The 16,344-nt window shown below is 37.7% G+C and overlaps 1 protein-coding gene across 2 annotated transcripts in view; it reads right to left on the bottom strand.

Annotated features, from left to right (window-relative positions):
* kremen1 (kringle containing transmembrane protein 1) overlaps positions 1–12,836 on the bottom strand; it is a 115,243-nt gene extending 102,407 nt beyond the window's left edge. For both annotated transcript variants that reach the window (XM_055162021.1, XM_020937926.2), the window contains exon 1: positions 12,477–12,836. In XM_055162021.1, coding sequence (XP_055017996.1) covers positions 12,477–12,555 — 79 coding nt within the window. In that variant the 5' untranslated portion in view covers positions 12,556–12,836. The remainder of the gene's footprint in view (positions 1–12,476) is intronic.
* Between the last annotated feature and the right edge of the window lie 3,508 nt (positions 12,837–16,344).

Here is a 16,344-nt window from a genome sequence, read left to right as displayed (position 1 = left end):
TTTATGTCCCAACTTTTATAAAAATGAAAAAAATATATATCATTCAGATTTAGAAAATTACCTTACAGTGAAAAACTGATGACAGATTGGACAATGTGAAGAAAGAGTTCAGACAGAGCTAACTATAAATCATAAGTCAATAAAGTGTACATTTTTTTCATTATGGCATCAGCATGGAGTATTATGCTTTTTCTTTCTAAAATCAAGTTGTAATTATAGTATCTTGACAACATCACTAGCAGGTGGCATGGCAGTTATCTATCACAGCACCGCACAGAGCACGAGATGAAAGCAGGACAATGGATGGTGTGGGCGGCAGGTTAGCCTCTCCTCTGATTGGTGCTGACAGGTCTCCATACCTCCGAAGCTAAAGCAGGTCCTCATTACGCTCCAAGACAAAAAACTCACCAACTGCAAAACGTCTGCTTCTTTTTACCATGCGTTTGTGTAATCTATTTATCTAAATAGATTCAATGTGATATGTCAAGCTATGGAGAAAGACGTTGGACATAGCTCAACACTATACAAGGGGAATAAAAGTCATATGGCTGGAGATGGCTCGTAAAATACTATACATTATATCTCCAACTGCGGTTTACAATGCATTTCTATGACATGATAAAAAGCGTTTAGATATTAGTTGAAGTAATGTAAGAAGAATTTAAACAGTGCTGCTAGCTGTGTACATATGCCATCCACTTAGTGCAATACACTTTAATTGAATACACTTTACCTATATATTTACTCTTATACATATACTGTACATGCTCAATAATAAAGCCAGTTATTTTACACCATATCTTTTGCATTTTAGTTTTATCCTTCTTACATTGTATTTTATTTTATTTTGTTTTATTTAAAGGGGTCATATTACACTATTATCTGGTCTATGCTATAAAGTTGCTTCCTCATCAAAACGTGGAGTTCTTTTCCACCTTGTGTGACTTGTTGTCACTTGGTAATATGGGAAGTGCTTCACTGTGTTTTTAAATTCCATAGTTTTGGAGATGTAGATCACCTCCACTCAATTTCATTTCTCTCCAGAAACTAGGTCAGGAATCAGAATACACGAGACGGTTTGCAAGAACCCCGGAAGTGCGAGTTCAGGCACCAGCCAATCAGCGAAGAGCCATGCATTCTGTCTTGGAAATGATTCCCGAGATCATGGACTTAAAGCTGGAACAAAGAGAATGTTTGGTGAATTTTATCAAGGGAAAAGATGTTATTGCCCTTCTTCCTACATCATACGTCACAACCACATAGTACCCGCCTACCGCCGAGCGAAAGAATTCTAATGTTACGGAGTCAGGCTAATGTAGACAAGGATTACCCAAAAAAGTGTGAAAATTGTCAACAAAACACAACTCCAGGTATGTTTTATTATATAGATCCCATGGCCATATCCCATTTGTGATATGTTTTTTACAAGATTTTTGCTCAATATTTGTATTTTAAGTTTCCAGCAGATGGATCAGATTGAGTTATTTGCTCAGCCTTATCTTCAATACACGTCCAAGTAAAGATTCTGTCAAATGCACTAAGCCGCAGTAGAACAACGAGATCACATATAACATTAGGTCCAATCATCACAACACAGAAGCTCACCAGAACTTGGAGGATTTCTATCTCCATCCCTTAAACAGGAAGCACCACAAGAGCCACATCTGAGGCCCAGACCCTACACACACATTTCCCAGCATGCTCTACACCCCTCAAGCTCAAAGGACATGGCTTAGCTGTGCACCAAAAGCCCTTATGCTAAAGTCTTCAAGAAGCCGCACTCTGTCAACATCGGCCTCGCCAAAAACTATACAACCATTTCCTCAAAGCGCTGAACATGGTCTGTTATTATCATTCAGATATGATGGGTCGGAAAACCATTCACAATTAATAAATTAAACATTAAGTTAAAACAGTTGTGAACTTTCTTTAAAGGGCACATTAAGCTATTTCCTGATCTTTGTTTGTTGTAATGTCATTTACTCATCACAAACATACCTGGAGTTATGTTTTGTTCCATTCACACATGTTTAACACATAAACTCTGCATATTTATGTTGTGTTCTTCTCTTAACCTGATTACAGCACTGATTACTCAAACATGTGTGTGTAAATGAAACAAAACACAACTCTGATTATGTATCTGAGGAGGTACCGACATATTTAACAGAGCATAAAGCTAAAGAGTAATTTTTTGTAATATAGGACCTTTTCATATTCAGTCTGTAATTGTGGTTTATAGTATAGTGCCATGATATAGGCTAGACATCTTATTAAGACAATTATATACATTTTCTAAGTTGTCAAGTATCACAATGTAATAGCTAATTATTGCTCAAATGCACCTCTCTAGTCTAGTCTGAATACAAAAGTGAGTCATTAGAACTGTATCAAAAAAAAATCATCCTCATCTAAAAGCATCAAACTTTTGTCCAAATGTATAAAATGTTCACAAACTCTGCAGACGTCAAGCACGGAGAAAGCAGAAAGTGGAAAGTTTTCCTAGATTGCAGGTTGACCACAGCTGTGAGGCCAGTGTATGGATTTTATGGATTGCATTTGCAGGTTTACAATGGCTAAGCTGTTGGCAGGGGTGATGAATGGAGGAGATGAACTATATGCGTACCTTATGTGGAAGCAGCGTTGTCACGATACTAAAGTTTCTATACGAAGGAATAGATGTGGTACCAATTCGCAATACCATGATTATAATAAAAAGCACACTTTATTTAAAAATAGAATGTAAGTTTTAGCATTAAATTGTAGTGCTTTTTTTTTTTTATATATATATTACCATGTGGCCTTGTATCTGTGTAATTCTTCAGTGGTCCAGGTAGGTTCCATAGTGCTCCATGGGCGTATACTGGTCTGTGTGCTCTTATACTTGTTCTGATACAGCTCAAGATCATTCAAGAAAGGTTAGTTTTTGTCATGTGAATGTGACTTTTTATTAGGAGTGTAACGATATCCAAGTCTCACGATATGATATTGTTACAATATGAACCTCACGGTATGATATTTATTGTGATATCGTGGGGAAGCTCATGATATGGTGGGGAGGCTCATGATTAGGAATGTAACAATATCCAAATCTCACAGTACAATATTTTCACAATATACATCTCACGGTACGATATTTAGGCTAACAAAACTGTTAATATGCTTCTTTTTTCTTCTTAAAATGCCCTGACAAGACTTAATCCAAAGAACTAAGATTTAAAAGTGCTTAGAACTGTTATTTCTTCTTGTAGTCTACATTGAAATGGAGCAAAAGATCATGGTCTATGTAGTTACCTCTTTCTTATTGCTGCACCATAACTCTTAACTAAAGCAATGAGACTTGTAATTCAATATATTGTGATGGCCCACGACATTATTGTGAGAACTTTGAAGATAAGATATCACGATATTTCGGTTATTGTTACATCCCTACTTTTTTGGGGGGATGTATTGATTATATAGTTTCGAACCTAGTTTTAGTATTGATTTGTATATGATTTTCGATATTTTTGACAACCCTATGTGGAAGTGGTTGTGTATTCGACGCAAAGAGATCAGAAAGCAACCTATGGGATAGTTTTCAGGACACTTTGAGCCTTAGACATGGTGTTTATGGAACCTCCACATGTCCCCAGTTGAACTTTCCTCCAACGCAAACAGAATTCAGAGCAGTTTGTGTTATCCACTTAATTAATTAGTGAATGAATCAATAGACAAGGCAAAATGTCAAATGCTGATTTGAGTTTTATGACCAATGGCATATTCTCAGTGGCTGTAAATCGAGTCTGTTTTCTATTGTTTGGAAATGTCACTTAAGAGTTCAGCCTGTTTTTAATTAGTTTATTTCTTTTCGTTGTTGCAGCTCAAATTCAAACTGAATAAATATTTTTGAGCGTTGCATAAACAGTGACCTGCATTGCCCTGTGACCTGGTCTGTTCTGGTGGGGAAAAAGTTAGTTCTTTTTAGAAATACTTAACTTCTCAAGGACTTCACTAATTTAAAGGTCCATTGTATAACTTTTAAGGAGGAGGGTCTGCTGTCTTATTACACACACTCCTGGAGCTTTGCCTATAATATGTCAGTACAGTAAAGCACCTATAATTGAATAAATGCAAGATAGATGTTTAATGGTACACTGTGGAACATTCCAGGCAAAGCAATAAGATCTTCATGGAGACAAGCAAGGGGTGTACTTCCCATAAGAGAAATGACATACGTGGTGCGATCTTAAAATACATAAATCAACCAAACAAACATAAATGTAATGTAATGACGTATCCATAGAAGCAAGCAGATGACAGACATAATAATACATAAATCTAGCACATTACATAAGTAGACCTGTCATGATAACACATTTTAAAGTGTGATACGTATATTGCTGATGTAAACATAGATGAAAAACGATAATAATGAAACTCAAGAGCAGATTTAAACCACAAATGTGCAATATTGTTAAAAATCATGAGCAGCAATAAATAAATAGAGGAATGAAACACTTTAGTTTGTATCCATAATGAGTTATGAAAGTTATTACTGGTAATTCAACATTGTACGGCTTAAATTTTATCATGTTGCTAAAAAATAACCACAGATGTCCTAGCAATTCAAAGAAAAAGTACAGATGGTAAATGCTGACCCCCCCTCAAAAAACATATTGTCCCATCTTTTATGTACAGTAATTATCATGACAGGCCTCTACACACCATAGTGTTTTACTATATAAGAAGAAACAAAGAGACACCTGTAGCTTTGATAGACCCTACCATCATCTGCAAAAAACACGCCACGAGAGCCGATACCTCTCCAACTGAACACAGGTGGGGCAGATGGTCCAACAGCAGCCAGACTTCACTGGAGTCTCTGAGCTACCGTGGACAGCTTAGGTTCAAGATCACCACATGATGAGATCTGACAGAAACAAGGCCAGATGTCCACTGCACTGCCAGATAAGATCAAATAGAAAAATAGGTATGCAAGAAAGTTATGGTTACACAAGAGGATTAAAGGTAATGCTGCTGCTAATAAAATAAAATAACAATAAAATAAAACACTAATAGAACAGTTATAAATTCCTTATTTATATCCTTGGGTATCAATGATGCATCCATCTACTGCCCATGTAATAAAAACAGATATTACTACTGTGCAACATCAAAGCATAAAAGAAGTTAACATGCTTACTGCTGCTACATACTGTATTGTATTACACTGAGTACATTTTACTTATTTCAAGAGTACAACTAGTCCAAATCTACCCTTGATTCTAGTTATTTTAAAGGTCATGCAAAATTTACTCTTGTGAGCTTTAAGCCATGGGATAATGTTGTTACCACATCAAAAACACATGGAGTTGTGTTTTGTTTCATTCACGCGTGTTTGAGTTGCTCAGAATGTTCTGTTCCACCTTGGGATGTCATGTAGTGTCAGCTCCTTTTACCTGTTGTTCAGCAGAAGTCAAATCATCCAAAAGGTTAGAGAAGGTGAAGGTGTATGTAGTTTAAAAACACAGTGGAACACTTCTTGTATTACCATAGGACATTACAAGCTGGAACAGTGTTTTCAATTTGAGAGAAGAACAAAGAAAGACTCAATATGCAGGGTTTGTGTGTTAAACATGTGTGAATGAAGCAAAACAAAACTCTGGGTATGATTTTAATGAGGAAACAACATTATAACATAGATCAGAAAATAGTGTAATATGAGCCGTTTAACCAGCTGCACTTTAGAAATAACAGCACTATATTATTTGCCACTCAGGTAAAAATGTGCTCAAGTTGAAATTCATCATCACAAGCTGCCAGTCATCCAATAACTCCTGGATATGGATCTGAGCTTGCAGCACCTGGAGGAGCAGAGGCATGCCAGTGTTGGGCCACTCTTAAAACTTTAAACATCTCCACTCCAGGCTGGAAACAATCGCACTGCTTTCACATGTCGATTTGATAAGATAACTCCTGCTGCTGTGTGGCCTTTCAGGTTCTTTCATGTATGTCTAGTTAAAGCTGCACTATGCAATTTTTTGAGTGAAGGGTAACCCACAGGTTTTTCTTCTTATACATGTTATTGCTTTGTCTGTATTGTTCGGCTGTATGGTAATGAACTAATCTATCAAGCATTCATTTAATTACAGATGTTTTTATTTTATTAAAGGGCCCATACTACTCTATATACTACCCATACTACCCATACTATAATGTTGTTCCATATCCAAAACATACCTAGAGTTGTATGTTGTTTCATTCACACATGTTTAACACACAAACCCTGCATATTTAGGCAGGGTTCTTCGCCCAAACTGAAAAAAAAAACAACTTGTGATGTCATGTGGAAATACGAGAAGTGCTCCACTGTGTTTTTAAACTTCATACACCTTCACTAGAAGATCATTCAATAATGGAATTGCCAATCTCTAAAAAACAAAAAGTAAAAGGTAACTGTTGAAAACTACCTCTTCATGACATCACAAGGTGGAACAGAGCATTCTGAGCTTTAGAGATGTAGACAGATTAATAATAAAGAGTTAAATGAAACAAAACACAACTCCAGGTATGTTTTTGATCAAGTATCAGCATTATAACTTGGCTTAAAGCTCATAAAAATCATTGTGTTGTAAGACAGGCCCTTAAAAACATGCATTCTTTATGAGAATGGGGTCTTTTCACAGATCTGACCTGCAACTTTGGCCTTGTGTCACTGGTTGACTCCATTGAAATAGAAGTTAAATATCCTACTGGAACAAAAGCATCTCTATGGACACAGGAAGAAGATGCACCCTCCACCAGAAAAGTTACAGGTTTAAGCAGGAACTTGGCACTAAAAACTCTAAATGAAAGTAATCTGGTTGATCGACTCACTATATAAGAGTCTCCTCTTTATCGAGAGAAGTCTTCAAAACTTTGGTTTGGCTTTGTCTTGTCTGATCAGATAGAAACAGTAAAGATTTCTTAAATGTCACAACTTGCCCTTTTCAAACATCAATAAAATAAAGTCTAAGCATTTTAAAAGTAAGTGCTATGTGTCACTCCACTTGTTTGAGCTTGACTGAGAGAAAAACACAGTTCGATTTTTGTAGGCTGATAAAAGTAACTCTTCTCATTCAGTTCTAAAGACATAATGTGAAAAAAGCCTGGGATAAATCTCGGCTGTATCAGTACTACTCAGAGGTGAAGTAATAAACCTTAGTGAAACTCTTAAGTCTCTCTTTTACCATATCATCAAATAAAAACAATACAGTACAAATTAATTCATTTTTGTGAGCTTTAAACCATGTTATAATATTTTTACCTCGTCAAAACTTTAAAAACATAGTGGAGTGTGTTCTGTTTGAGAGAAGAACTGAGCCTAAACATGCAGTGAAGAGAAAACATAATTATAACATAGATCAGAAAATAGTGTAATAGGGGCCATTTAAAGTCCACACACCTTCACTAGACTCACTCTTTCTGATCATTTCGGTGCCTTTAACTAAGATACATGTCAAATAGAAGCTATTGTTTTTAGCCTCTTTCATGCAAGGGATAAATTACTGTTTCAGTTTTTTCCACACATAGAATTGAATAAAGTTCCCGGTTTTATTTCACCCACTCCATTCATCACAAACAGTCTCATGAATAGCAGGAACAAGCCATATTCTGACATATTAACATCGTTTTGAGTCTGTAGGATTCTGACACTATCGGTGCAAGACCATTAGCAGCTTACGGGGCAACTCAATTACACATTACAGTGACAGGCTGACAGGTGCTGCTCCTGCTCTCACGAACATGTGTGTGAGTGCACCTGCCACAAGAGCAGCGCTGGAGAGTCTGGAAATGAAAGCAGGTTGTCAGACCTTAAACAAGACTGCCATATGGAGGTGGGTGAACCTGTTTTCTCATTATATTCTGCATTAAAGTACAGTTTCATGACTACAGTTAACAGGCTAAATCCCCTTCACATGCAACCGGCTTTTATGTATTGTAAAGGTCTTATATTATGCAATTGACTCTTGTGAGCTTTATGTCATGTTATAATGTTGTTACCTCATCAACTACTATACCTGGAGCTAATTTTGTTTCATTCAAACATTTTTGAGTATCCTTTATAATTAGTTTCTGCAGCTCCATAGCTCAAAAAGCTCTGTAGTTTTCAAGTTAAGAAATTAACCAAATGATTCAAGTGAAAGTGTATGGAGTGTTTTCAGCTTGAGAGAACTCAGCCTAAATATGCAGGATTTGTGTGTTAAATATGTGAATGAAACAAAACACAGCTCCAGGTATGTGTGTGATGAGATAACATTATAACATCAATAAAAAAATAGTGTAATATGAGACCTTTAAGAACTAGAAAGTCAAACTCCAGTCTTCTGTCATAACATGCTGCCAGCACAGACAGAGCAGGGGACACATTTGCAGTTGCTGTCCTCATTTGTCTCCTTAACAGTTTAGTTTTATTCAGTGTCGCAACCTCCCAGGTCCTTAAAAGCACTTTGTGAAACTGTTTGTGATGTGCGGCTGTCACTAAGCCACTGTAGTATTAACACTGTAGCAAGAGCGGACACGGAAACTCAGTGGGGTTTAAAGGTGCATTGCATAACTTTTCTAGTAGAGGGTCCACCATCTGCTTGACTCCATGTAGATGCTATTGTTGTTTCCTGGAATGTTCTACAGCATGGCATTTAACTATTTCCATGGAGACAAGCAGACCACATCACTAGGGCTGGGTGTCATTAAGAAGTTGCAGATACAATACATATTTCGATACATAGGCCCTGATAAAATACATATCTCGATACAGTGGACTTTTGATTCGATACAATATATTTCAAATCGATTCGATACAGTACAATAAAAATAATTTCTAAGTCATGGATGTGATACTAAAAGTCCTTGTTAAACCACTTCTTGTGCAAAGTTCATATGAAACACAAACATTTTAATCCTCAAAACAGTGAATATGTCAAATGTGTCACATAAAACAGTTTCCTTCCTCTAAACAAGCAACAAAACTGTAGCACTGTAACAAAATAATTTAGTAAAATATATAAAAAAATACTCTTGCTGATATATCGATACAGCAGCCCACAATATCAGTACTGTATCATCACATTAAACGATACGATATATCAATATTTCAATATTTTTGCACACCCCTACACATCACCAGACCAAGTTACAGGTCAGATCTGTGGAGAAGTGGGCATACTCATGTTAATAATGAAAATTTTTGTGGTAGTGGTTGAATAAATACAAGGTATATTTGTTTAATCCTGTACAGTGGAACATCCCAGGCAAAGCAATAACGTCACCATAGAGGCAAGCAAATGATGGATCCTCCGCCAAAAGGTTACACAGTACACCTTTGAATATGCAAATCTGCACTTGTCAGAATTGAGCCCTGAAATAACATCACCTGGTAAACATGTCCCGTTGGTAGAAACATATTTTGGTAGTTCGACATGTCAGGGCTCATATTTCAAAGGTAAAACTGAAATGGTATTAATTTGCATCTTATCAGATTTGATAGCTGAATTGGCACTGGCTCTTTGCCTGAAAATTGGTAATAGATTGGTTTCATGTTCTACAGTTTAGTGGGATTATGAGAAAACAGTAATGACAGAAAATGAAAGAGGGGGCTGCACCGGGCGGCCGTCCCTGACCCGCCGAGTTGAATCCCCCGGGCGGACTGTGTGGACCCCACCCCACTCTTTTCAACTTTCCCTTACGGTACTTGTCGACTATCGGTCTCTCGGGTATTACACTTCTATGGAGACCTAACTGCTATAGCATATGACATATTTTAGTATGAATGCACTGATATGATACTGGTGTCTGATATCGGCTTCCAAATATCGGTTCAATCAATATCTTGGTTTGGCAGATAAATTGATGTAATGAGACTATTTACTAGGGATGTAAAAATAATCGAAATGTGATATCGTATCATCAAAGTTCTCACAATAATATCCTGGACCATCACAATATATTTAATTATGCATCTCTTTACTTAAATTAAAAGTTATGGTGCAGCAATAGCTAAAAAAGACAGAGGGAACTACATAGACCACGATCCTTTGCTCCATTTCAGTGTAGACTACATGAAGAAATAACAGTTCTAAGCACTTTTAAGTCTTAGTTCTTTGGATTAAGTCTTGCCAAGGCATTTTAAGAGGAAAAACTTGCATATTAACAGTTTTGTTTGCTTGAAACAAAATATTGCAACAATATCATACCGTGAGATGTGAAAATATTGTACTGAGAGATTTGGATATTGTTACATCCCTAATCGTGAGCCTCCCCATCATATTGTGAGCTCTCCCATGATACCGCAATAAATATCGTACTGTGAGGTTCATACCGTGACAATATTGTATCATGAGACTTGGATATCATTACACCCCTACTATTTAATGGTCATATTCGGCCCAGAAAATCTCAGAATGTTTGAACTTTTATTTATTTTGCTAAAGTATCGGCATCTGTATCAGAACTGAAAAAGCTGGATCGGTGCATTCTTAATACAGTATTTATATTTAGATCATCATGTTACATTTTATTGTTTTGAAAATGCTATATTCACCTAAAGCAACTTAGTTTCAGTTGTGGTATAAAGTTCTGCCACTTTTTGATGCTACAATGACAAAAAATATTTCTTCTCTATAGAAAAATCTCTGCTGGGTTTGCGTTGTCAGCTTTGATTAACTGCTGTGAGTTGCAGTGTTTCCGTGCTCTCCAGTCACATCGGGGCATTTTGAGTTATGAGATTACAAGTTATTCATTACAACTTATACAACATTTTGAATCTTTTAGCATCTTATTTGCACCTAAATCATTAAGATGGTTTCTCACTGCTGACTGACTAATTTAAAGGACACAAAAGAGGAAAATCTCTCGCAGTTTCACCTTTTGGTGAGGCTTGTCATGATAATAAATCTTGACGTACGATGTATCAGCGAAGTAAATATAGACGATAAATGATAATACTGAAACTAATTCAAGCCAATGTCACTCTAACCTAAGAAAAAGACCACAAATTTCCCAGAGGTGCAAGGAAAATGTACACATATGATAAATACTGACCTCAAAATATAAATACAGACCCCAAAATACATTTTTCTAGCATTCATATATGGAACGTTGAATGTTTTCTATATAGTAATTATTGTGACAGGCCTAATTTTGGTTCCAAGGGACTACAGGTACAGTCTTTTTGTAGTTTTTTGTAATAAGCATAGGCCTTACTAACAAGTGCTTAAATCCGTAACAGGTGAAAGGCGCAGACAGGTTGATGTTTTAACCTCTACTGACCACTTAATTTCACAGTGAGCACATTATATGAAACACGGTAAAGCATGAAATAGGCCTATATCCCGTTACAACCATATGCTGTCCATATAATGATGTTTTACTGTAGACTACATAAGGCACAGCTGACTTCCACTCGACATAAACCCCAGCGTTACGAGGGGGAATACCATTGCTTTAAATACTTTGTTAATACATAGGTACACATGGGAGCAGTTACGTACGAGCCCAGATGCTAGACCCTCTAATTTGAAATCCAAGGCTGTAATTAAGAGACAAAAAAATTAAAAAGGAAAGCGTACGGATTTGGTGCCTTGACATGAAACGCGGAGTAAATTACAGCGAGAAGAGGCTTGGTTTGTGCGGTCATCGTTATTAGACATCCACGTTTTTTGGGTCTAAACATGGGACGGGGAAAGAGGTTAGGATTCAGCACACGTGCGTCAGGAACTAACCGTATCGGAATTAGTCTGAACTTGAGGCCATATCAAAGCAGCTTATCAAATGTCTGCGTGCACTTTTGAGTTCATTTCAGGTGTAGCCATGACAGTGACAACATAGTAGACGATTGCACTAATACTAATTTGAGGAGGAAGAGGGCAGGCGTTCACGTATAGGCGATACAGACAGGTCTACGTGCAGAGTCAAGTGAGTTGCGTGATAATGCGACTATGGATACGCACAAGTGTTTACCAAGGAGTGCGTAAAGATCAGACTGTCACTGTCTGTTGTGTGTATGAGGGAGGGATTGGAAACAGACTAATAAACATATAATTTCTCATCCGTGGTGGCAGGAGTCCAGATGAGCTCACACATCAAAAAACAACGTAATATGGTTTGTTTTGTTAATGAGAATTCGCACTTGCATAGACCACATCAAAACTAAACTAGGACATTCGGGACTAATCCTAAACCTAAAAAAGGACTAAACTGGGCTCAAACCAGGACCAAGTGTGACCCAAACAGTCTATAGTGTGAACACTTCGCAGAGTCAAACTCGCTCACTATTATATCGTAATAACATGTGTAACAATATGTCAAAGCTAAATAATAACACAATTAACAATTTTTTGTGCGTATTGGCTGTTTTGCGCATACAACGTAAAGATTTGCTCGGCGCGTAAAAGACACCACAGAACGGGAACAGTGTTGTCACTTGGGAAAATGGTGACAGAAAAGTTTAGACTTACCCGTGTCAAAATGACTGAAAGCCGCTGAAGAGATGAACCCAGCGAGGAACAGCGCGGAGGTGACTGTCCAGGCATCCATGGTGAGGGGGGATACGGCGCAAGGACAGGTTGAAGGACCTCAGGTGGACTACGGATCGGGGAAGCGATGCCTGCACACCGGATACTGGGGGGACTTCGCGTCGCTCTCTTCGCTCCTCGTTACAACTCCAAGTAAAAGTTGATACGTCTCCAAGTTACTACTACTGCAACTGGACTGACACCACCACGGCGACGAGAGCAGATAGTAGAAAGCAGGGATCCGATTTCCAAGCCATGTGACAGGAAACAAGGGCAACTGATTCAACCTGCAGCAGCGAGGAAGCGGCGGTACTGGAGTGTGAACCAAGGAGGAGGAGGAGGGACCGGGGAGGGAGAGACGAGAGGCTGGGCTCGGGGTGCATTGAACAGCTGTTTGAAAAAGTTATGCACTTATCCCTGTTACAATTATAAATGACTTTGTTTTGTAAAGACTGCAGAATTCACGTGAAAAAACTGGGGAAATTGAGTGCTTCAGTGGGTCAACTTGATAAACTACAGGTGCTCTGCTATGTGGCCAAAAGATATTAAAAACATAATGCAATAATTAAAAAATAAAAATATAAAACTACAACATTGACAGTGTGGACAGGTAGGCAGATCACGTTTTTGGCAGCATTGGCAAATGAGTTGTACTCTGTTTTTAATATCCGGTGCAAAATTAATATCTTAAAATTAGCAATTTCACCGGAGCTTTGAGGTGACAACACTAATACGCATGCGTGTTCATAAATAATGCACATTAAGTAGCCATTACAAAAGAATTATGTCTATGAATGTACAATTTAAAGGGGAGATTACGCATACTTAATTTAACAAATGGGTAAAATAATTTAAAATATAGGCTGAATGGCAAATTGAGGATTAATATTTAAAAACCTTGGTTGACTTGAACATTTCACAGCATATTTAAAACGTTTTGCCTTTATAGTATTTCCAACACTGTATTTCCATTCATAAAAAGGCGAGTAACCTCAGCGGCCTGTCGCCAGTGCACCTGACCGCTCATGTGTGAAACAGCGCCCTCTTATGGACAGCGGCTGCAAACTTCACACAGTAGAGGAGAGCAGAGGAAATGTCCGGAGTGACCAAGCCCAAGTCATTAAAGTTAAAAACAAAAATGACTTCATCAGAGCGAGGAAAAACACAGAAAAGCCCCAATACAGAAGTGACAGGGCTGAGATGTGGTACAACCCTGGGAAACTCATCTGTGACCGCTGCCCTCTGCACTGATGTGGGCCTGCTGTGGTCCTGCTGTGGTCTAAGGCGGGGAAGCTGGAAGAGGAAGTCCACGGAAATAAAACTTACAAGTCGAAATCATCCCTTTATGAGACCACAAATATACAGCGTTGGTTATGATAGTATTGTAACACTATGTCTAATTGTAATAACAGATATTTTATGACGTACATAGGCCAACCAGATATAGCCGACTTCAGTTTAATTAATTTTTGTAGAACCGTCACATCATACGGCTTAGCAAAAATGTTAATCTAAAGGGGTTCTGGTGCTCCGGCAACCAGCTCATCTTAAAGGTGCACTGCGTAACATTTTTGTCACCTGCTTGTCTCCGTGGAAATATTGTGGATTTTGTTTATCACAAGGGAGACAAGCAGGTATTATGCATTATGCTACATTACAATTCAGATCTGTGGAGATGAAACCCTATTTACAGAAGAAATTACTGTATTTTGGAGCAATAACACACAATGAATAAATGCTAGATGGATATGTTTAATGTCATACCATGGAACATTCCAGGGAAAGCAATAATATCTCCATGGAGACAAGTAGGCAGCGGACCCTCTGCCAGAAAAGTAGCGCAGTGCTCCTTTAAAGCCCTTTTATTGCTTTGCCTAAAATGTTTCACAGTTAGGCATTTAAACTTATCTATCTCCATGGTTACAAGCATAAGACATCACCAGGCCAAGAGTTCAGTTCACAGTGCCCTTGACCAGAAAAGTTACACAGTGCACCTTTAACCTAGCCTGATTCATCAGCCGGTTTCACTTGCTCAGAATTTGTTCGCTTTACGGTAGGCGGTACTTTTTTTATTTACACAATCGCTGCTATTTGGTTGTGACGTGTGTAATACGCTGGAACGCTCAGTGGTGTCCAAGAAATTGCTGACACAACAGCAAACAAAGCAGAGGGTGAACATGTCTGTCAACGATCATTGTCGTTTCTACAAGAAGGTGCAATACAAATATTTGACAAAGGAAATCCAAGGAAGGATAGCATAGGCAGTCTGTTATCGCAACTCAGGTTGGTTCAGTTCTTCGCTGATTGGCAGAGGTGCAGCCTACAACTTTCTTGGAAACTGTCTAGTGTATTCCAATTCCTGACCTAGTCGCTGGAGAGAAATGAAATTGAAAGGAAGCACTAGGTGGTGCCAGCCTGGCTACATTTAACCAGCAGAAAGTTAGAAAATCAAACAGTTCAACAGTAATTGATACATGAATAACAGACATGTAGATTAACCAATATTCATAGGAAACAAGTATGGATAACAACAGTAGCTCAGTTGGTAGTTTGTCCACTGATCCAAAGGTTGGCAGTTCAAATCCTGCCTTCAATATAAACACTGAGTGGTTAGAGCCACTGACCCACAGGTTGGAGGCGTGATTCCAGCTCCAACAGATGAAGGGCGAGTGGTTCCTTGATATAAAGCGGTTTGATGGAGGAGAAGCACTTAATAAAGCTAACAATTTCTCTTTAGACCCTGTGTCTCGACAAAAGAAAAAAAAATTAAAAATCCAGTTTGAAAAAGAAACCCCAAGGAGAACCACAGTGAAGGTCAATTAATGGTACTTGTTGGGAAAAATACACTATGGTCATTTAAGGAAACCACATAATAAGATTGTTAATTATTATTTTAAAAACGAACATTCATACCTCTACAGGTTTTTTCCTACTAACGTGTAAACATTGATTTGATGTATTATAGATGAGAAATGCAGAGAAACAACCAGATGCTATAGAGTAGGATGATGAATATGACTGTAACTGCAGAATGACAATGTAATAACTCAATGCACAAGGTTTAAGGTAAGTTTTAAAAAAGCATGTCTGTATGATATACTGTTATTGGTAGCCTGGTAACTTAAAAGTGCGCTAACTTTTCTGGAGGGAGGTTCGCCAGCTTGTCTCCATAGGGATGTTATTGCTTTATCTTGAATGTTCCATAGTACGGCATTTAACTCATCTATCTCCAAATAAACAAGCCACCAGGCCAGGACTGGGAAGTTAATCAAATTAATCTGATTTATTTGTGTTTTAAATAATCAAGATTTAAAATAAAAAGAGGATTATGAGTTTACCCGTGATTTTCTTGCGTGGCAGGCAGAGACATTGTCCAATAAAAATGCAAGAAAAAAAAAATTAAAAATTTAAAAAAATCCACTAAGTTATTTAAGGCAGTTTAAAATAAGAGCACATGATAAAAATGAAAATGTAAAGCGCTTCCTCTGTTTGAAAAACTACAGTCTCTGCTCTGACTACACCAGGCCAAGGTCAGTCAGCAGTAAGAATGCATTTTTTATAAGTTATTTGTAATTTAATAAATGCAAGACAGAAACATTTAATGCCATATAGAGGAACATTCCAAGCAAAGCAATAACATCTCCATGGAGACAAGCAGATAGCAAAACCCTGCACCTCAAAAATACATTATTCGCTGCTTTATGTTGCACCATGATACCAAAACAATTTCCTAGTTTGTGAAATTTGTTCACTCACAGTCACAAAATCTTTCTGTTTCTGATTCTGAATTTATCTTATTAGGCAATATACA

The sequence above is a fragment of the Boleophthalmus pectinirostris genome, unplaced genomic scaffold (assembly GCF_026225935.1).
Source record: "Boleophthalmus pectinirostris isolate CB_2022bp ecotype Guang Dong unplaced genomic scaffold, ASM2622593v1 HiC_scaffold_4, whole genome shotgun sequence".
Taxonomy (NCBI): domain Eukaryota; kingdom Metazoa; phylum Chordata; class Actinopteri; order Gobiiformes; family Gobiidae; genus Boleophthalmus; species Boleophthalmus pectinirostris.
Note: the sequence above shows the minus strand (reverse complement) of the source record. Positions and strands in the feature narration are given on the sequence as shown.